This window comes from Ceratotherium simum, chromosome 2, assembly GCF_057802395.1.
Source record: "Ceratotherium simum simum isolate JZ-2026a chromosome 2, ASM5780239v1, whole genome shotgun sequence".
NCBI lineage: Eukaryota > Metazoa > Chordata > Mammalia > Perissodactyla > Rhinocerotidae > Ceratotherium > Ceratotherium simum.
The window spans coordinates 21,103,924-21,125,252 of record NC_141901.1 but is presented as its reverse complement, the minus strand read 5'-3'; the positions used below and the strand labels follow the sequence as shown (position 1 = coordinate 21,125,252).

The window sequence follows — 21,329 nt, the reverse complement described above, 5'->3', positions numbered from 1 at the left end:
TTTTTTAATGTACATTGGAAAATCTGCTATTATGATAGACTCTTGGCTTACAGGATGAAGTTTCCAAGAGTGTGTCTCGCTGTGAAGATCTAGAGAAACAAAACAGATTACTTCACGATCAGATTGAAAAATTAAGTGACAAGGTCGTTGCCTCTATGAAGGAACGTGTACAAGGTCCATTGAATGTCTCTCTCAGTGAAGAAGGGAAATCTCAAGAACAAATTTTAGAAATTCTCAGGTAATTCCGATATATTCTTAATGCTTTATTTCTTTGGTATAACAACAACTATGAAATGAAACTATAAATAAATTAGAGAAGTATAGGTTATATGCTATTTAGATGTAAAGCTGACTTCATCTCTTATTGGCCAAAAAACCCGCTACCACCCAATTAGCGGTCACTTTTGACATTTGGACATATGCCAATTTAAATAAATGAGTTAAATCTGATAGTAAGAACTTGAGTGGGTTCTTTGAAAAACTAATGCCTTTCAGATCATTTTAAAGATATACGTTTCTAAAGCCACTGTCTATAGTAAGAAAATGTATCTCCCATTATTATTTACTAATGAAAACATTATGTAAAAATAGTTACTAAAGTGAATGATTTTGTCATCTTAAAAATTATCCAAGTTTTGAAATGTTACGTTGTTGGCATTTTTTATTCAAATAAAATCTTGTATATTCGTGTAGATTTATACGACGAGAAAAAGAAATTGCTGAAACTAGGTTTGAGGTGGCTCAAGTTGAAAGTCTGCGTTACCGACAAAGGGTTGAACTTTTAGAAAGAGAGCTTCAGGAACTGCAGGATAGTCTAAATGTGGAAAGAGAGAAAGTCCAGGTATGTATCCTCAGCTTTAAGAAAGCAGTTACTAGAAGAGCTCATTTCAGTTTTAATAACATAAAATTTAATTTGAAATAAGCATTCTTCCTAAATTCATTAAACAGTATTAAACACTGATACAGTGTAGTGGTAAGAGACTAGTGGTAACCAGGCTACCTGGTTTCAAATTTTAGCTTCATACCATTAGATGTATGCCTTGGGTATGTTGTTTAACTTCCCTGCTCTTAAATTTCCTCATCTGTAATATTGGGATAATAATAATGAGGACTAAGTGAGTGAGTGCACATGAAGCATTTAAAATCATGTCTGGTGTATAGTGAGTGTTTAATAAATTTCAGTTATCTTATTATTATAGTTGTCATTATATATCCATTTGGATAGTCATTCTAGGATAAAATGGTAGATTGAAACTGCTGTAAAATATTTCTTCTTCAGCAAAGGAGTAAAAAATAGTCAAAACTATCACCCAAAGAAAGGAAAAGAAGATGCTGTGGAGAATGGGTGGTTGCAACACAAGCTTTACTCCTTAACCCACACTACCGCCCAAAAGCTTAATATTGCAGGAGCTCATTCTGAGGAGATGTGGTAATATAACCCCACATCTGGAAGGAAGGCAGTTAAGACCTTGAATTATTTATCTTCTTGTAACTAATAGGTAGGTAGAATGACTGCTAGAGAAAAACCGTTGAAACAGGTGAAAGTGAGTCATTAGATTTATGGGATTTAGGTTTTCAGACAGAAATTAAAAGTTCCAGAATTACATCCTGTTGAGAAAACATTCCAAATTCAAATATATCTCATCAGGGAAATAATAAACAGACCCTCCAATTCAGTAGAGTTAACACTTGGAGGAAAAAGGGCAGAATCAGAGTTTCTAATAAAGATTGCATATTCTCTCAGTCTCTTCTGCTTCCTTTGCTGTTCCTTTGGGCGATAGAAAGGCAAGTAATACTAGAAAATGCCTAGCCCACAAACAAGTTCAGACGGGAAAAAACAACTCTTGCATATAACGAAAGTCAAGAAGTAACACGCACTATATCAAAAATAGTAGAATGTCTACCCAAGCGTGAACAGTGTAGCATGGCAGCAATGAGCCATTAAAAATGGTGAGGGACTAACATAACATGTGCCAAAGATGGATAGTTACACCCAATGAGAACAGAAAAAAAGTTCTTCACAATAGAACAAATATTCAGTAAAATGGCTCAAAACCAAAATGGTGAAACAACTGAATTAATGAAAAAGAATTTCTGAAGAAGGTGGAGAAAGGACCAAAATAACATCATTTTAGAACTGTTAATAGATTGAGTACAGCAAGAAAAAGAATAGATATAGAGAGAGATGTGGATTGATGTTTTTACCTAATGTTAAAATACTGATTATCTGTTGGTGGGATTTGTAGTATCTTTTTACTTTCATCTTTCTAATTTCTTTCGTTTTAACTCTTTGTAATTAGCATGCATCACAGAAAAATAAACATGTAAAACTTTGAAAAATTTCAGTTTTAAAAGTTGACATTTAAATCCTTTTTACTTTTTGAGAAGATTAGAACTAGTAGGAAAGGGTAAGTCATCACCTATTGTTAGATGTTGGTGTATTCATGTGTTTAAAATCTTTAGGTAACTGCAAAAACAATGGCCCAACATGAAGAACTGATGAAGAAAACCGAAACAATGAATGTAGTTATGGAGACCAATAAGATGCTAAGAGAGGAAAAGGAGAGGCTAGAACAGGATCTACAGCAGATGCAAGCGAAGGTTTGTAACTTACTAATCAAGAGTAGAGACATGTTGGGGCCTTGTGGTGCAAGCTGTTAAGTGTGCGTGCTCCACTGCGGCAGCCCAGGGTTCACCGGTTTGGAACCCGGGCGCGCACTGACGCACTGCTTGTCAAGCCGTGCTGTGGTGGCGTCCTATATAAAGCGGAGGAAGATGGGCACAGATGTTAGCCCAGGGCCAGTCTTCCTCAGCAAAAAAAGAGGAGGATTGGCATATGTTAGCACAGGGCTGATCTTCCTCACTCACAAAAAAAAAAGAGTACAGACGTTGTTTTTAATAATGTTATAAATGAACTTTTACATCAGGTCTTAAAAAAATACTGGCACTATTTTTAGGTGAGGAAACTGGAGTTAGATATTTTACCCTTACAAGAAGCGAATGCTGAGCTGAGTGAAAAAAGTGGTATGTTACAAGCAGAAAAGAAGTTATTAGAAGAAGATGTCAAACGTTGGAAAGCACGTAACCAGGTAAATGCAATTAAACCATTCCAAAACATGGAAACATGTTGGTTTTAAATAATAGGATAAAATTTAAAGGGATAAAAACATTTGAAGAACTAGTGAAAATTATTGTGTTTATCAGTGAAAGTCTGAAATGTTACATGTACGTATGTGACAGACATTAAACTTACAACTCAATTTTTGAAATTTTGGTTACATTTTTAAATTTTTTAAAAACACCTAATTTGTTTCATTTAATTCCAAATTTAGGCTTTCACTTTATCTTTAAAATATTTTGTACATGAAAAAATAGATTTATATACTTTATTGAAGCACTTTAAGATGACTTGTTCACTGAAACCTTTTTGGTGGGACAAAACCGTATAGCATAGTGTGGTTAGAAACTCCAGCTCTATATTCACACAAAAGATTGGAAATCGGCCTTGCCACGTACTGGTTGATTTGTAGGAGTTTCTTAATCTTTCTGAGCCAGTTTTCCTCATTTGTAAAAATGAGGACATAATACCACTTTTTACGTTACAAATATTAAATAATAAATGTAAAGCAGTTCACTCAGCACCTGGCGCCTAGAAAATGCTCTAGAATGGTAACCATTATTATCTGAACTTTTTTTCCCTTGTAAATGTCACTTTAATGAAATTAGATATTTAATTATTAAAAGCTTATAGATTCTTTGGATCCCTTTATTTGGCATCATTGTACCTGTTCTGAAATGTTCATTTCCAACTATAAAAATATAATGAATAGTTGATGACTTTTACTTTATTTACCCCTTCCATTTTATCTAGACTTTATAGTTAAACTAAAGCTTTGATCTTATCTTGGAGTTTGGTGCTTGATCACTATCTATCAAGACATCTAATGTAAAGATAATTAGGTATTTAGCTCTTTTATTATAGCACATTAACTTTCATAAAACCTATAAAACCATATTATGTATTTTTGCTATTTTAGCATTTAGTAAGTCAACAGAAAGATCCAGATACAGAAGAATATCGGAAGCTCCTTTCTGAAAAGGAAGTTCATACTAAGCGTATTCAACAGTTGACTGAAGAAATTGGGAGACTCAAAGCTGAAATTGCAAGGTATATGGAAGAAGCCTTAAATTGAATGTACTATGTGAAATCTTAAAGAAGTTTATTTCTGCTCCTTATATGACTCACTAAGTGCTTCCTGATTTTAGAAAGAATGGAAAGTTCTACAGCCCTTACATGTGGCTTTCCCATTATTACTTTATGGAACCAAGCAAGCAGTAATTTAATTTTGTGCCTTCATATGTGAATTATTTCTCTATATTTTAATACTTTTTAAAAAACTACATAGTTGGTATAAATCTAAAGATAAATATATTTATTTTCTGAACAGTCAAAATAACTTCTGCAAGTAGATTTTTCTTTTATTTTTCTTTTAGTTAGCGTATATTCATGAAACTATTTTGAAAGTTTTAATAAAGGAAGTTTTTAAGTTAAAAATTTTTTTAAATGAACTTATAGTGAAGTGTTGCCTTTTTAATGATAAGAAATTTAATATTAAAATTAATGTTTCTGGTTTACCTTTTTTGAGCTTTAGTGTCACTTGTCCATGTCATAGCCCCTGTATATATAATGCTTGGCAGCTTACAAATTTTTCCGGTTATATTCTTTTACTTTTTTGTTAACAGTAGTCTGGCATTCTAAATAGGAGAGATAATATTACTTAATTTTAAAGATAAGGAAGCTAGATTCAGAAAAGTACCCAGAGTTACAGAGTTAGTAGTTGTTAAAACCATACTCTTAATTCAGATCTGCTGATTTCAATTTCAGCTCATGATAAAAGTACAGAGGATTGGCAAACTGTAACCCACAGGCCTGTTTTTATACAGCCTATAAGCTAAGAATGATTTCTACATTTTTAAAGCATTGTGAAAAGGAAGAAGAACATGATAAAGACTGTATATGGCCTACAAAGCCTAGCGAATTTACTCAACACCCGATAGAGTAGAAAGAGTGCAGATTTTGCTATCAGGCTGATGTGGATTAAAATCTGTGTATCAACACTCAATTATTATGTGAAATTGTGCATGACATTTGATCACTTGTAGCTCAATTTCTCTCATCTCTGAAATGGGCATGTATGCCTATGTAATAAGCCAATAAGATCTTTCTAAAGGACCATAGATTCATAAGTGAAGGAATTATCTCTGAAAGTGTATGTGTGGTCTTGTTAGGATTTTTAAATAAGAAGTGTATTAAAGTTGGGCCGGCCCCGTGGCTTAGCGGTTAAGTGCGCACGCTCCGCTGCTGGCGGCCCGGGTTCAGATCCCGGGCGCGCACTGACGCACCGCTTCTCCGGCCTTGCTGAGGCCGCGTCCCACATACAGCAACTAGAAGGACGTGCAGCTATGACATACAACTATCTACTGGGGCTTTGGGGCGGGGTGGGGAGAAGAATTAAAAAAAAAAAAAAAAGAAGTGTGCTAAAGCAACTCAATGAAAATGTAAATTAAAGGATTTTAAAATTTGAAAAAATTCTCATATGTTAAGTTTTTCTCCTTTACCCCATTTTTTTTGTTTAGATCAAATGCATCTTTGACTAACAACCAGAACTTAATCCAGAGTCTAAAGGAAGATTTAAATAAAGTAAGAACTGAAAAGGAAAGCATCCAGAAGGACTTAGATGCCAAAATAATTGATATCCAAGAAAAAGTCAAAACTATTACTCAAGTCAAGAAAATAGGACGTAGGTACAAGACTCAATATGAAGAACTTAAAGCACAACAGGATAAGGTATTTTGAAGCCATCTTTATGTATATCATTTTTTGATAAACACAGTTTTGATCTACACAGTTCACATGCAGTTTTTTATATATGTTAGGATGACTCTTATAAAAATCTTATTTCTTCATAATTTTGATTATTGGTTTTTAGATTCTAAACTTGAGTGTCAGCTTATATATGATATCTTTATTTGGCTTAAGATTAGCTCTTTAATATGTCCTAAAATGCACTATAAATTTGTAAAGAAATTTTAGTAAATGCTAGGTATTTTAGTTCAGTTTCTCAGTTTCAAATATTGTCCCTTTTCAAAACTGTGGTCTTCTAACTCACTGCTGATTAAAATTGTGTATATCAAAAAGATAATTTTTTATAATTAATCAGGTTGTGTTAAAGTTTTAAATAAGTAATCTATGTTAACCACCTATCAAAAAGAATTTTAAAATCTTTGTTATATTTTGAATCTGAATTTTTTTTTTGATTCCCAAAGGCAAAGAACTTGAATATTGACTTAATTACCTATTTAGCACATTAGATAAGAAGATATATAAAGAAAAAAAGCTAAAATTCTTGCTTCTCAGTGTTAACTACTTTAGTGTGCTTTTCTTTAAAATATGAGTAATTTGTTTTTCTAAACAATTCTATGTCAAACAATGCATCATCATTTTGATTAGCTGGTTAATATCCAGTTGTATGGAAAACCCTAACCTATTTAACTAGTAACTATACTTTTGGACGTTAAAATTGTTCCATAGAAAATTCATTTATGAATATTCTTAAAGACAAATTTCTTTGCATAGTTATGATTGTTTCCTTAGATAAACTTGCAGAAGTGGAATACTGAATATAAATGTGGAAGTACATTATTACTGTTTGTCACTGTAGGTCATAGAGACCTCAGCTCAGTCTTCTGGAGACCATCAGGAACAGCATATCTCAGTCCAGGAAATGCAGGAGCTCAAAGAAACCCTTAACCAAGCTGAAACAAAGTCAAAATCACTCGAGAGTCAAGTAGAGAATCTGCAGAAGGTATGAGTGTGAGAGTAGTGAAAGGTGTACGTCCCTAATTCTTTCCTTATTGAATACCTAAAGAAATACAGTGGAATATTATTCAGTCATAAAAAGGAATTTTAAAAATATATACATGTGTTAAACACTGATAGTTTCTCTTATATGGAAATGTGTGTATTTTATATCCTTTTTACTTTGAATGACTCGAGTGTGTAAATAGTATCTAATCATCTTCAAGTGTCCACTTACTTGGTTTGACCACCATTTTATGTTTATATTTCCATTTAATCTAAATAAGCAAATTAATAAGTTTTACATTTTAAATCTGTAGGGCGTACAGTTTTTATCAATTTGATTGAATTACATCATGAATACCTTGTTTTCCTTTAAAAGACATTATCTGAGAAAGAGACGGAAGCGAGAAATCTCCAGGAACAGACTGTGCAGCTTCAATCTGAACTTTCACGACTTCGTCAGGATCTTCAAGATAGAACCACACAGGAAGAGCAGCTCCGACAGCAGATAACTGAAAAAGAAGAAAAAACAAGAAAGGCTATTGTAGCAGCAAAATCAAAAATTGCGCATTTAGCTGGTAAATTTCTATATACTTGAAGGTTTGAACTTGATAGTGAAAGTTGGTTATTTGATGCAGGCTTAAAATTAAATGGGAAAGAAAAAAAGTGAATACTATAAAGTGATTCTATGTGTGTGCGCTTTAAATAGATTTATTTAGACACAAAATTAGAGCAATCTTAATTTTCAAGTGACAAGTATGTCCTTGCTTTATTTAGGAAGTCTTTCTTAATTGTTAACTGGTGGTAGATAGGAAGTACTGCTATCCTTCTGCTTTAATGTGTAACTGTTACTACCTCCTGATGGATGGAGATCCTTTGGGTCCACAGCGTGCTGTTCAGAGGCCTTCTATAAACTCTTAGATGGTATTGGATCTTAACAGCTCAGTGATTTTTCTGTGCCTCACTTCACTGAGGGCCCTCTAGCACTTCAGGGAGAATATCATGTCAGATTTATGAGAACCCCAGTGCTGCAATGCTCAGGGCCTTACACCTTGCTTGCCATTCTGCTTAGCAGGTTAAATAAAATGCCTGATCAGTTGGATTTTGTCATGAGCAATATTTGTGATGATCTCTAAGATAGTTTCCCACCAACTTATTTCATAAAAAAAGTTACCTAATTATTTTTGAATATATGCTATAGATTATATGAAATGAAAGTTTTGTAATTCATAATATCCTTGTACTTAATAGTGTATTGAAATATTAAAGGCCATATAAAAGAGCTTCTGTTGACTACAGTTTATGGTGGATACTTTATGATTTTGGGATCTTAGAAAGTGTGAATGTAGTTTTATGTTGGAGTAAGTATATTTTTTTTATATTGGAGAAATAAATACCAATATGTTTAGAACTTTGCTTATTGAGATGTATAGTGTATCAGAATTACTGTAGATATTACAGTGCAGGAATAGCCTCTGGTAACGACCTTGTGGTACCTATTAAACACGTAAATGTTCTTTATTTCCAATGTTTGATTATGATATTAATAGAATCACATGGTTACTTCTTTAGGTGTAAAAGATCAGCTAACTAAAGAAAATGAGGAGCTTAAACAAAGGAATGGGGCCTTAGATCAGCAGAAAGATGAACTGGATGTTCGTATGACTGCTCTTAAATCCCAATATGAAGGTCGAATTAGTCGCTTGGAAAGAGAACTCAGGGAGCATCAAGAGAGACACCTTGAGCAGAGAGATGAGCCTCAAGAACCTAGTAGTAAGGTAATAAGCTAATTCTGTTTAAATGATAAATCATTTTTTTCTTTGTACATTTTACTTGAAAGGTGTCATGATTTAGGAGCTTTTGTCAGAGCGAATTTTGGCTAAATAAAGTATACAGAGAGAAGTAACAACAGTAAAATATTTTGATGACATTGTTTAATGGACTCTTGTGGGGTCGGCACAACAATTCATAGTTTTCTTTTTGTAGGTCCCAGAACAGCAGAGACAGATCACATTGAAAACAACTCCAGCTTCCGGTGAAAGAGGAATGTGAGTTTTTGTTCCTTTACAGTCTGTTACCTGTTTTTCTTTTAAAGTTCAGGGAAGATCTAGTAATGTTTGGGGAGAAAAGAGAAATCTATATTCGATTATAAAAATATATACTAAAGAGCTATTTATTCGTGCGAAACTACATCATGTAGTTGCCAACGTTTGTTTTTCCAGAACTCTTGTTTTCAGCAAACTTTCAGTCCTATCAGATAGAGCCTTGTGATGGAGAAAACATCTTTCATCTTTTAGTTTGTGATTGACATCTCAGATAGGCTACTGTTTTTCCTTGGGATGATATATGGTCCCAATATAAGAGGCTAGGCTAGGCTGAGACTCACGTAGGTTTAGTGATCAACAGTTGAATATGTTTTGCATTGTCAGGATATACCACTGCAGAGCATTTCCTGCACAGTTTTTAATGCTTAAATTCAAAGCCTCTTCAATAAGAGTTTTGAAATAATTAGTGAACAAAAAATAAAAAACGATGCTCACTGTGTCTTTGATTTTTTTTTTTAAGCTACCAAAAGTTTATCCAAAGCAGTGCTTGGAAAAACAGAATTAATAAGATCTGAACGCATATTAAAGTCGTACTTGCTGAACACTCACTTCAGGAAACATATGTGCTTTGCTTTTCGTAGAGTGTATATACTTTGTAAGGAATATTTGTAGTAATTTTTTCTGAATCATTATTCTTGCATCTTCCCCTCTGTAAGTGCCAGCACATCAGACCCACCAACAGCCAATATCAAGCCAACTCCTGTTGTGTCTACTCCAAGTAAAGTGACAGCTGCAGCTATGGCTGGGAATAAGTCAACACCCAGGGCTAGTATCCGCCCGATGGTTACACCTGCAACTGTTACAAATCCTACTACTACCCCAACAGCTACCGTGATGCCCACTACACAAGTGGAATCACAAGAAAGTAAGTAAAACAATACAGATCTGATTGAACTGACTGCTTATTTAGGTTTATTATGAGAAGATGACAGTAACTTCAAGAATAAATGAGGCTTCCACCAAAGTTAAAATCAGACATCATAATAAAAGTGGACAGTTAATATTTTCAAGTGTGTGCCTCCCAGGATACTTGTTAATGCAGCAAATTTCCTCCCTTCCTTTCTGCTTTCATTTTTTAAGCTAAAGAAGTGGGGAAATAACACCACAATAAATAAATGGCATGTTTTTCCAGGACCAAAATTTTCACTTGTAATGGCTAAGAAAGATGATATGACATCCGTTTTGGAAAACTATGCTAAATCACTGGTTCATCCCAAACATCACTTTTTCACTGAAACTGACCTTTACATTGCTTTCTCCACTTTGTTCCCTGGCACTTTCTTACTTATAGTGATTACAAATGCATTTTATTCAGTTAAATACATGCCTTTTTATTTCACCAGATTGAGCTCCTCAAGGGTAAGAATCTTATTTTTCATTGTTTAATCTCTTTACCCAGCCACAAGATAAGTGTTCAGTAAAACTTTACTGAACGCAGTTTCCATAGATTTTTTTTTTAAATTTTTTGTTTATTGCAGTAACGTATAAATTTCAGGTATACATCATTATACTTCTATTTCTGCATAGATTATATCATGTTCACCACCCAAATACTAATTACAACCCATCACCACACACATGTGCCGAATTATCCCTTTTGCCCTCCTCCCTCCCCCCTTCCCCTCTGGTAACCACCAATCCAATCTCTGTCTCTATGTGTTTGTTTATTGTTGTTGTTATCTACTATTTAATGAAGGAAATCATAGGGTATTTACCTTCTCCCTCTGACTTATTTCACTTTGCATAATACCCTCAATGTCCATCCATGTTGTCACAAATGGCTGGATTCCATCGTTTTTTATGGCTGAGTAGTATTCCATTTTGTATATATACCACATCTTCTTTATCCATTCGTCCCTTGATGGGCACTTAGGTTGCTTCCAAGTCTTGGCTATTGTGAATAACGCTGCAATGAACACAGGGGTGCATGTACCTTTACAAATTGGTGTTTTCAAGTTCTTTGGATACATACCCAGCAGTGGAATAGCTGGATCATATGGTAGTTCTATCCTGGATTTTTTGAGGAATCTCCATACTGTTTTCCATAGTGGCTGCACCAGTTTGCACTCCCACCAGCAGTGTATGAGAGTTCCCTTCTCTCCACATCCTCTCCAACACATGTTGTTTCCTGTCTTGTTAATTATAGCCATTCTGACAGGCGTGAGGTGATATCTCATTGTAGTTTTGATTTGCATTTCCCTGATAGTTAATGATTTTGAACATCTTTTCATGTGCCTGTTGGCCATCTGTATATCTTCTTTGGAGAGATGTCTGTTCAGGTCTTTTGCCCATTTTTTAATTGGGTTTTTAGTTTTTTTGTTGTTGAGATGCATGACTTCTTTATATATTTTGGAGATTAAGCCCTTATCAGATGTATGGTTTGCAAATATCTTCTCGCAATTGTTAGGTTGTCTTTTCGTTTTGTTGATGGTTTCCTTTGCTGTGCAGAAGCTTTTTAGTTTGATGTAGTCCCATTTGTTTATTTTTTCTATTGTTTCTCTTGCCCGGTCAGACATGGTGCTTGAAAATATGTTGCTAAGACCGATGTCGAACAGTGTACTGCCTACGTTTTCTTCTAGAAGTTTCATAGTTTCAGGTCTTACATTCAAGTCTTTAATCCATTTGGAGTTAATTTTTGTGTATGGTGTAAGGTAAGGGTCTACTTTCATTTTTTTTCATATGGCTATCCAGTTTTCCCAACACCATTTATTGAAGAGACTTTCTTTTCTCCATTGTATGTTCTTGGTTCCTTTGTCAAAGATTAGCTGTCCGTAGATGTGTGGGTTTATTTCTGGGCTTTCAATTCTATTCCATTGATCTGTGTGTCTGTTTTTGTGCCAGTACCATGCTGTTTTGGTTACTATAATAGTGTATTTTGAAATCAGGAAGTGTGATACCCCCAGCTTTCTTCTTTTTTCTCAGGATTCCTTTACTTCCTCGGGGTCTTTTCTTGTTCCAAATAAATTTTAGGATTCTTTGTTCTATTTCTGTGAAAAATCTTGTTGGAACTTTGATAGGGATTGCATTCAATCTATAGATGGCTTTAGGAAGTATGGACATCTTAACTATGTTAATTCTTCCAATCCAAGAGCGTGGAATATCTTTCCATTTCTTTGTGTCTTCTTCAATTTCTTTCAGCAATGTTTTATAGTTTTCGGTGTACAGATCTTTCACGTCTTTGGTCAAGTTTATTCCTAGGTATTTTATTCTTTTTGTTGCAATTGTAAATGGGATTGTATTCTTAATTTCTCTTTCTGCTACTTCGTTGTTAGTGTATAGAAATGCAACTGATTTTTGTATGTTGGTTTTGTATCCTGCAACTTTACTGTATTCGTTTATTACTTCTAAAAGTTTTCTGGTGGATTCTTAGGGTGTTCTATATATAAAATCATGTCATCTGCAAATAGTGACAGTTTCACTTCTTCCTTTCCAATTTGGATCCCCTTTATTTCTTTTTCTTGCCTGATTGCTCTGGCTAGGACTTCCAGTACTATGTTAAATAGGAGTGGTGAGAGTGGGCATCCTTGTCTGGTTCCTGTTCTTAGAGGGATAGCTTTCAGTTTTTCACCATTGAGGATGATATTAGCTGTGGGTTTGTCATATATGGCCTTTATTATGTTGAGGTACTTTCCTTCTATACCCATTTTATTCAGAGTTTTTATCATAAATGGATGCTGTATCTTGTCAAATGCTTTCTCTGCATCTGTGGAGATGATCCTGTGATTTTTGTTCTTCATTTTATTAATGTGGTGTATTACATTGATTGATTTGCGAATGTTGAACCATCCCTGCATACCTGGAATAAATCCCACTTGATCATGGTGTATAATCTTTTTAACGTATTGTTGTATGCGATTTGCTAGTATTTTGTTGAGGATTTTTGCATCGATGTTCATCAGTGATATTGGCCTGTAATTTTCTTTTTTTGTGTTGTCCTTGTCTGGTTTTGGTATCAGGGTAATGTCGGCTTCGTAGAATGAGTTAGGGAGCTTCCCCCACTCCTCAATTTTTTGGAAGAGTTTGTGAAGGATAGGTATTAAGTCTTCTTTGAATGTTTGGTAGAATTCACCAGGGAAGCCGTCTGGTCCTGGACTTTTATTTTTGGGGAGGTTTGTGATTACTGTTTCGATCTCCTTACTGGTGATTGGTCTATTCAAATTCTCTACTTCTTGATCCAGTTTTCGAAGGTTGTATGATTCTAAGAATTTACCCATTTCTTCCAGATTGTCGAATTGGTTGGCATATAGCTTTTCATAGTATTCGCTTATAATCTTTTGTATTTCTGAGGTTTCTGTTGTAATTTCTCCTCTTTCATTTCTGATTTTACTTGTTTGTGCCTTCTCTCTTTTTTTCTTGGTGAGTCTAGCTAAAGGTTTGTCAATTTTGTTTATCTTTTCAAAGAACCAGCTCTTGGTTTTATTAATTTTTTGTACTGTTTTTTTAGTCTCTATTCCGTTTATTTCTGCTCAGATTTTTATTATTTCCCTTCTATTGATTTGGGGCTTGCTTTGTTCTTCTTTTTCCAGTTCCTTTAGGTGCACTGTTAGATTGTTGATTTGAGGTTTTTCTTGTTTGTTGAGATAGGCCTGTATTGCTATAAACTTCCTTTAGAACCGCTTTTGCTGTATCCCATAAATTCTGGCATGTTGTATTTTCATTTTCATTTGTCTCCAGGTATTTTTTGATTTCTTCTTTGATTTCTTTGTTGACCCAGTTGTTGTTCAGTAGCATTTTGTTTAATCTCCACATATTTGTGGCTTTTCTGATTTTCTTCCTATAGTTGATTTCCAGTTTCATACCGTTGTGGTCAGAAAAGATGCTTGGTATTATTTCAATCTTCTTAAATTTATGGAGACTTGTTTTGTGGCCTAATATGTGATAAATCCTTGAGAATGTTCCATGTGCCTTTGAAAAGAACGTGTATTCTTAGGTTTTTGGATGGAATGCTCTGTATATATTTACTAGGTTCATCTGTTCTATTGTGTCATTTAAGGCCAATGTTTCTTTATTGATCTTCTCTTTGGATGATCTATCCGTTGGTATAAGTGGAGTGTTAAAGTCCCCTACTATTATTGTGTTACTATTTCTCTTTTTATGTCTGTTAATAATTGCTTTATATATCTAGGTGCACCTACATTGGGTGAGTAGATATTTACAAGTGTTATATCCTCTTGTTGGATTGGTCCCTTGATTGTTATGTAATCCCCTTCTTTGTCTCTTTTTACAGTTTTTATTTTAAAGTCTCTTTTGTCTGATATGAGTACTGCTACCCCAGCTTTCTTCTCATTGCCATTTGCGTGGAGTATCTTTTTCCATCCCTTCACTTTCAGTTTGTGAGTGTCTTTGGGTCTGAAGTGTGTCTCTTGTATGCAGCATATATATGGGTCTTGTTGTTTTATCCAGTCAGCCACCCTCCGCCTTTTAATTGGAGCATTTAGTCCATTGACGTTTAAGGTAGCTATTGGTAAGTATGTACTTACTGCCATTTTTTAACTTCTTTTTTCCTTAGTGTTTTAATAGTCCTTTTCTGTTTCTTTCTCCTTCTGTACAGAATTGATGGTCTCTTTAGTTTGACCTCTGTCTGAAAGCTCTACTCTTTAACTCCCCTCCTCCCTCCTTTTATGTTTTTGATATATCTAACCTCTTTTTTGTGCATTTGTATCCATTACCCTCTTATCGTGGAAATACATAATTTTTCCTATTTGTGGTCTTCACTTTTCCCCTTAAATCAGTCCCTTTAACATGTCTTGTAGCACTGGTTTATTGGTGACAAACTCCTTTAATTTTTGCTTGTCTGGGAAATTTTTGATCTTTCCTTCCATTTTGAATGATAACCTTGCTAGGTAGAGTATTCTCGGCTGTAAGTTTTTTCCTTTTAGCACTTTAAATATATCGTGCCACTCTCTTCTAGTCTGTAAGGTTTCTGCTGAGACGTCAGCTGATAGCCTTATGGGGTTTCCTTTGTATGTAACTTGTCTTTCTCTTGCAGCTTTTAGGATTCTCTGTTTATCTTTAATTCTGGACTTTTTGATTATGATGTGTCTTGGTGTGGGCCTCTTTGCGTTTATCTTGTTTGGGGCTCTCTGTGTTTCCTGTACCTGGATGTCTGTTTCCTTCCTTAGGTTAGGGAAGTTTTCATCTATTATTTCTTGACATAGATTCTCTGCCCCTTTGTCTCGCTCTTCTCCTTCCAGGACACCTATAACACGGATGTTAGTGCGCTTGATGTTGTCCCAGAGGTCCCTTAGACTGTCCTCACTCTTTTTAATTCTTTTCTCTTTTACCTGTTCAGCTTGGGTAATTTCTTCTAGTCTTTCATTCAGCTCGCAGATCCGTTCTTCTGTATCCTCTACTCTGCTTTTGAGTCCCTCTAGTGAATTTTTCATTTCCAGTATTGTATTCTTCATTTCTGATTGGTTCTTTTTTATATCTTCCATTTCTTTGTTGACATTCTCACTGAGTTCATCTATTCTTCTCCCCAGATCAGTGAGCATCCTTAACACTCTTTGTTTGAACTCTCTGTTGGGTAGGTTGCTCATTTCTGTTTCACTTAGTTCCTTTTCTGGGGTTTTGTCCTGTTCCCTTACTTGGAATGTATTCCTTTGCCTCCTCATTTTGCCTCTTTCCCTGTGCTTGTGTCTGCGTATTAGGTAGGTCAGCTACGTCTCCTGCTCTTGGATAGGTGACCTCATATAAATGATGCCTTAAGAGGCCTGCAGTGTGCTCCCCTCAGTTCTCAATGTTCCATGGGTGACCCCTATGTGGGCTACGTGTGTCCTTCTGTTGTGACCTGTTTGCTCTCCCTGTAGGTGCCCAGGGAGGCCGAGTTATGCTCCTGGCCAGCTGTTGTAATGCTCAGCTGCTTGTAGTTGTTGTGGGCCCTTCAGTCTCTTTATCATGTGTGGGGAGCCCCAGCACAGTTGGCTGCAAGTTCTAATACCACATTTGTGTTGCAGTTTTTCTTTTAAGTGAGAAGACCCCCAGTGTGGCAGGTTGTTAGGCTCAGGGGCTTACAATTGCTGTAAGCCCCCAGCCTTTAGGTCTCTTGTCAGCTCTCTGAGGATTGCAGCTGGGTGGGGCTGGCGTCAGGCACGGGAGCACCCAGTTGTTTCAGGCTTTGGAAGATGGGGCAAACCCCATATGTGGGTCTTTGAGAAGCACAAGTCTTCTGCAGCTGACAGGCCCTGCCGCCCACAGGTCCCCACACACAGTCAACATAGTCCTGCCCCGTGTGCGCGCCCTGACCTCCAGAAGTGGACCCAGTCTCTCCACGACGGGAGCCCCACACACTCCACCACCGCCCCACACTCTCTACCCACTCCTTGTGCACTCCCTGCCCCACTGAAGTGGGCTCAGTTGCCAGGCTGCAGAGAATCCAGTCAGCAATCTATGCAGGCCCACAAGTTGCTGGAGGGCTTCTTGTTTGGTGGGGCCAGTCTCTAGGGTGGGCTGCCTGCCCTGGCTGAGCTGGATTAAATCGGTGCTCTAGTGGGTGGGGCAGACCTGGGCTAGCAGGCCCCAGGGAGAACTCCAATGGCGGCTGTGTCAGCATGCCCACACTAGGCCACAACAATGGCCTCCGCCAATGTCCAGTCCCTGGAGAGGTCTCACCTCTCACCGAGATGCACTCAGGGCCTATCAGGTGAGTCTCTTTTCACCAAAGCATTGTGCACCTTTCTGGTGATTTTAGGTTGCTTTCTCAAATAGGTGAGTTTGCGCGTGGGCCCTTTAAGAGCCGGTTTTAATTTCTTTGTGAACCAGCTTTTCTGGGGGTACTCCCCAATGTTTTAGTAGCAGGGAAAGTCAGATATTATGCCACTCGTCTCGATTGTGCTGGGTCCACAAAATGCCCACAGCGGGGCCGCTCCCCGGCTCAGGGCCCTGCACCTCCAGGGAGGGCTGCATACCTTTGGGTTCATCCTGGGCAGCCATGAGGCGCTGCGGCTTGTGAAAGCAGCGTTTTTCCTCTCTAGAAGGGAATTTCTGTCTCCTCCACCTCAATTAGGATTGTCCTTTGCTGCAGGAGTTGCTCTCATCCAGTTTTCAGTTCTGTTTCAGGGGTAATTTTTCCACGAGTAGTTGTAAATTGGCTGTGTCCGCGGGAGGAGGTGAGTTCAGGGTCTGCTTACGCCGCCATCATGACTTCTCCTCCCATAGATTCTTAACAAATGTTAGAATTCAGTAAATTATTCAAGTGTTTAGAAATATATATGTGTATATGCTATGAAAGTGCAGAATGTTTTATTTCAACTGCATTCAATAAAATGATTATCAGATATATTACCATTTAACTTAATGGTTATTTTATATCAATTAAAAACAAAATGGTACTTAATAAACACTTATAATTTGACTTTGAGCTTCTTAATTTCACTTACTTGATTTGGTTATAATTTAAATAGAATAATAGATGTAAAGATAGTTTCAGATATTTATTTAATTCAGCCAACAGTTTACTGCACACTATCATATCAGTCACATAGGCAATACAAAAATGCATAATCCATTACCTTTACCCTCTGTTTTTGTCTAGTGAGTGGTAAGAGATATGTACACAAATAACTATGCAGAAATGCAGAATGTCACCTATAACACAGAATAGGGAAGGATAATTCCAGCTTTGGTAAGAATAGAAGACTTAATATATTAAATATGATAATTATTTTTCAGCTATGCAGTCAGAAGGGCCTGTGGAACATGTTCCAGTTTTTGGAAGCACAAGTGGATCTGTTCGTTCAACTAGTCCTAATGTCCAGCCTTCTATCCCTCAACCCATTTTAACTGTTCAGCAACAAACACAGGCCACTGCTTTTGTGCAGCCCACTCAACAGAGTCATCCTCAGATTGAGCCTACAAATCAAGAGCCATCCTCAAACATAGTAGAAGTGGTTCAGAGTTCACCAGTTGAGCGACCTTCTACTTCCACAGCAGTGTTTGGCACTGGTAAGTTTAATTTTAAAATGAAATTCTAGTAGACCTGTGCAGTTATAGTTTCAAGTATTGTTTGTCCGTACTTGTTTTCTACCAAGTGTTAGAATGGATGAATATATTCCTAACATTTTATTTCATGTTTACTACTGAATTCTGTTTTGGATCGTTCATTTTTGTCATTTCAAGTATCATTTGTCCGTACTTGTTTTCCACCAAGTATTAGAATGGATGAATATATTCCTAACATTTTATTTCATGTTTACTACTGAATTCTGTTTTGGATCATTCATTTTTGTCATTAAGATCTTTCTTCCCCTCCAGTTATTTTTTGACTGATTTTAAAGGTGATATAACCCATAACATATGTAACTTAATACAGGTCCTGAGAAATAAAAGACATCTAAGAGAAGACCATATAAGAATTTTCCAAATCTAAACATACAAAATTTACTTGTATTCAAGGAGTCCTGGGTTTTATGTCTATAGAAGACCCTCTGTAATCTTTGTGAATAGGAATTATATATCAGTACAATCACAGTGAATCAGATGTGTTACTCTAAAGTTGATTGGCTTTATTAACTAAAGGTTAGGTATAAGCCCATTGATTCAGAGCATAAGTTGCTCTTTATTTACACATAGATTAGCAGGAACAAATTATGTTGATTTGTCCAAATAAATGTTTAGTGTGTCTTTCTTTAGTTAAATGACCAAAATGTTTTTAAAATTAACTTTGTCTAAGTTGTGTTTATTATGATGCTCTAATTCAAGATTTAAATTATGTAATTTCAAAGTTTCAGCTACCCCAAGTTCTTCTTTGCCAAAACGTACACGTGAAGAGGAAGAGGATAGCACCATAGAAGCATCAGACCAGGTCTCTGATGACACAGTGGAAATGCCTCTTCCAAAGAAGTTGAAAAGTGTTACACCTGTAGGAACTGAGGTGTGTCTGTTTATTTTTACTTCTACCAGTAGAGCTAAGATATTCTTTCAGTTACAACATTATTAGGTGAATGGATCTCTGGGGTCCAAAATCCAGAAAACTCTCTTGTTGAACTTACCACAGAGTTTCCACTGACAGCCCAGGTATTGTTGCTGTTGCCAACAATGTTTTCTTTCCTTTGTATATCTTTAATTCAATTAGTTTCCATTTCAATTAAAAAAACACCATTACCAAAACATAAATTGAATTCCATTTCAGTTGATTTTTCTTTTTAATTCAAAGAATAAGGAAGTTTATATTCTTCTGGACATTTTAAACTTTACCTGCATCTTTTTCTCAGATTAACCAAAATTATATTCCTTTAGTTTCTTTTGTGGAGGATGAATGGTAATGAATTGTTTTACTAACAAACATTGAGACTACTAAATTAATTTCATTAGCATGTATTTAGTTAATGTTCATAAACCTTATTTTGTATATATTTAGAAGAAATGTGATTGATTATATTTTGTGTATAAATATAAATGAACATTTCTGATGTACAGCTTTATAAAATTATAGATCTGAGTTTTGTTTCATTGGGAGAATTAGCTGAACAGGTGACACTTCATCTAGTGAACTGATGTGGTTGACACGCTTGTATATCATGACTCAGGAAGAAGTTATGGCAGAAGAAAGTACTGATGGAGAGGTAGAAACTCAAGTATACAACCAAGATTCTCAAGATTCCATTGGAGAAGTAAGTAAGACATAGTTAAAGTAGCAAATTGTTGCTTTTAATGAATGAGAAAAGCTTTGACAAATTGACGTGTTATTTGGACTTTTTTTCACTTACTGCTTTTATATTTAATAAAATGTTATTAGAATTACCAATGCAATTTCTACTTTGTTTTACTCCTAATTAGTATACTGCCTTCTAAACTTTATTAAAGAAATGTTTTTGTTTATACTTAGCACAGATTTTCTAAGCTAAGAGTTGTCATGAGTAAAGATTATCCACTCTTAATTATTTGGAAGGATGAGTGCTGGTTGAGTCTTGAGTTCATCCATAGTGCCCCATTTGGTGGTCCTCTGTTGTTTTCCTCTATCACTTCCCTTACTGAATTAAAATAATCTATGAAAGGAAATGAATGTGTACACTTCTTCATTTTTTGAATTGTCGCTGAGGCCTCTCCAGAGGCAACCTCACTAGTGGCAATGCATCAGATTGAAGTTATAAAGCGCTAGGTTCCATTCCTAACTCCACCTCTTAGAAGCTGTATGACTACAAGCAAGTCATTAATTATCCTTAAGCCTCAATTTTCTCATCTGTTGGAATGATATAATTTTTAGTACTGTAAAGTACCTAAAATAGTACCTGTCACATATTAGGCACTCAAAATATTACTTACTTTTCTTCTATCCCTCTGTCCTGCATATTGAGAATTCATAATATAGTAATATTAATAGTTTAACTATCAATAGTTAACACGGAACTTATTACTATATGCCAAGTGTTGTTCTAATAAATTTGCATTTATTAGCTAATTTAATCCTCGTAATCCTATTCTGAAGGTGAAGAAACCAGGGTCCAGATAAGTCACTTACCTAAGTTCACATAGCATTGCAGCTGGGATTTGAACTCAGGCTCTCTGGTTTCCGATTGTTCTTAAGCTTGAAACAATATTTTCTGTCTGGATAAGTTTTCAGGATCATTTTATTCTGAAATTATTTTGTCTGTATAAAATTAAGGAATTATCTTAAGCTAATCATAAGTAACTATAGATTGCAAGTAAATTTTATTTTCCCAGATGCATTAATTTTTTAAGTTAATTTTTCCAGTTTTCCTTGGCTAAAAACACAAAACTTAACCTTCAGAATGAATACATATACTCTAAATGACATCTATTTCATTTATCTTTCAGAGAGTGTCTTATCTGAAGAGCATAATAGCAGTTTTGAAATAATAAAACGTGAATTTCTATTTTGTTGCCAGACTTGGTTAAATTATACCAAAATCTTTTGTGCAAAGCTTTTACTTGAGATTGGTAAAATTGTCTATAACTCAGAAGTACCATTACTGCCTTCTAACACTATCTACTGAATGTATGACAGTTTATTTTTCTGATTTTCTGACAATGAAGCAAATGTTCTTTATAAGTGTTGCTTTTTTTGAAATGAGCATGTTACTTTAAGGCACATTTTTAATTATACCGTGACTTACTCATTTTTTCCATTACACTAAACATAATCTTTATGAATGATTTAGTTCACAAGACATTATTTCTGTCTTGTATAAAAAATAGATTTTGCCAAGTGCTTAACTAAAAAATAGACATTTAATTTTTTATAGTAAATATCAAAAATAAAGTTAAAATTACAGTTTGTTTCAGTAGCTAACAAAATGGAATTGTGAGGAACTAGATTAAGCAAAGAGTTATTCTTATGTCTGGTATCTTTAATGTAGTTTGATGGCTTAGGACAGTCAGTTTTTTCAGTGGAGAAGTGTCAT

At 35.4% G+C, this 21,329-nt stretch overlaps 1 protein-coding gene across 3 annotated transcripts in view; it reads left to right on the top strand.

The window, feature by feature from the left end:
• Nucleotides 1-21,329, top strand: part of TPR (translocated promoter region, nuclear basket protein) — a 64,071-nt gene that overhangs the window by 27,128 nt on the left and 15,614 nt on the right. For all 3 annotated transcript variants that reach the window (XM_087439034.1, XM_014783346.2, XM_087439027.1), the window contains exons 27-40: nt 54-238; nt 694-841; nt 2,464-2,601; nt 2,958-3,089; nt 4,038-4,168; nt 5,638-5,848; nt 6,723-6,866; nt 7,242-7,440; nt 8,435-8,640; nt 8,849-8,910; nt 9,624-9,832; nt 17,638-17,910; nt 18,690-18,838; nt 19,494-19,577. In XM_087439034.1, coding sequence (XP_087295160.1) covers nt 54-238; nt 694-841; nt 2,464-2,601; nt 2,958-3,089; nt 4,038-4,168; nt 5,638-5,848; nt 6,723-6,866; nt 7,242-7,440; nt 8,435-8,640; nt 8,849-8,910; nt 9,624-9,832; nt 17,638-17,910; nt 18,690-18,838; nt 19,494-19,577 — 2,271 coding nt within the window. The remainder of the gene's footprint in view (nt 1-53; nt 239-693; nt 842-2,463; nt 2,602-2,957; nt 3,090-4,037; nt 4,169-5,637; nt 5,849-6,722; nt 6,867-7,241; nt 7,441-8,434; nt 8,641-8,848; nt 8,911-9,623; nt 9,833-17,637; nt 17,911-18,689; nt 18,839-19,493; nt 19,578-21,329) is intronic.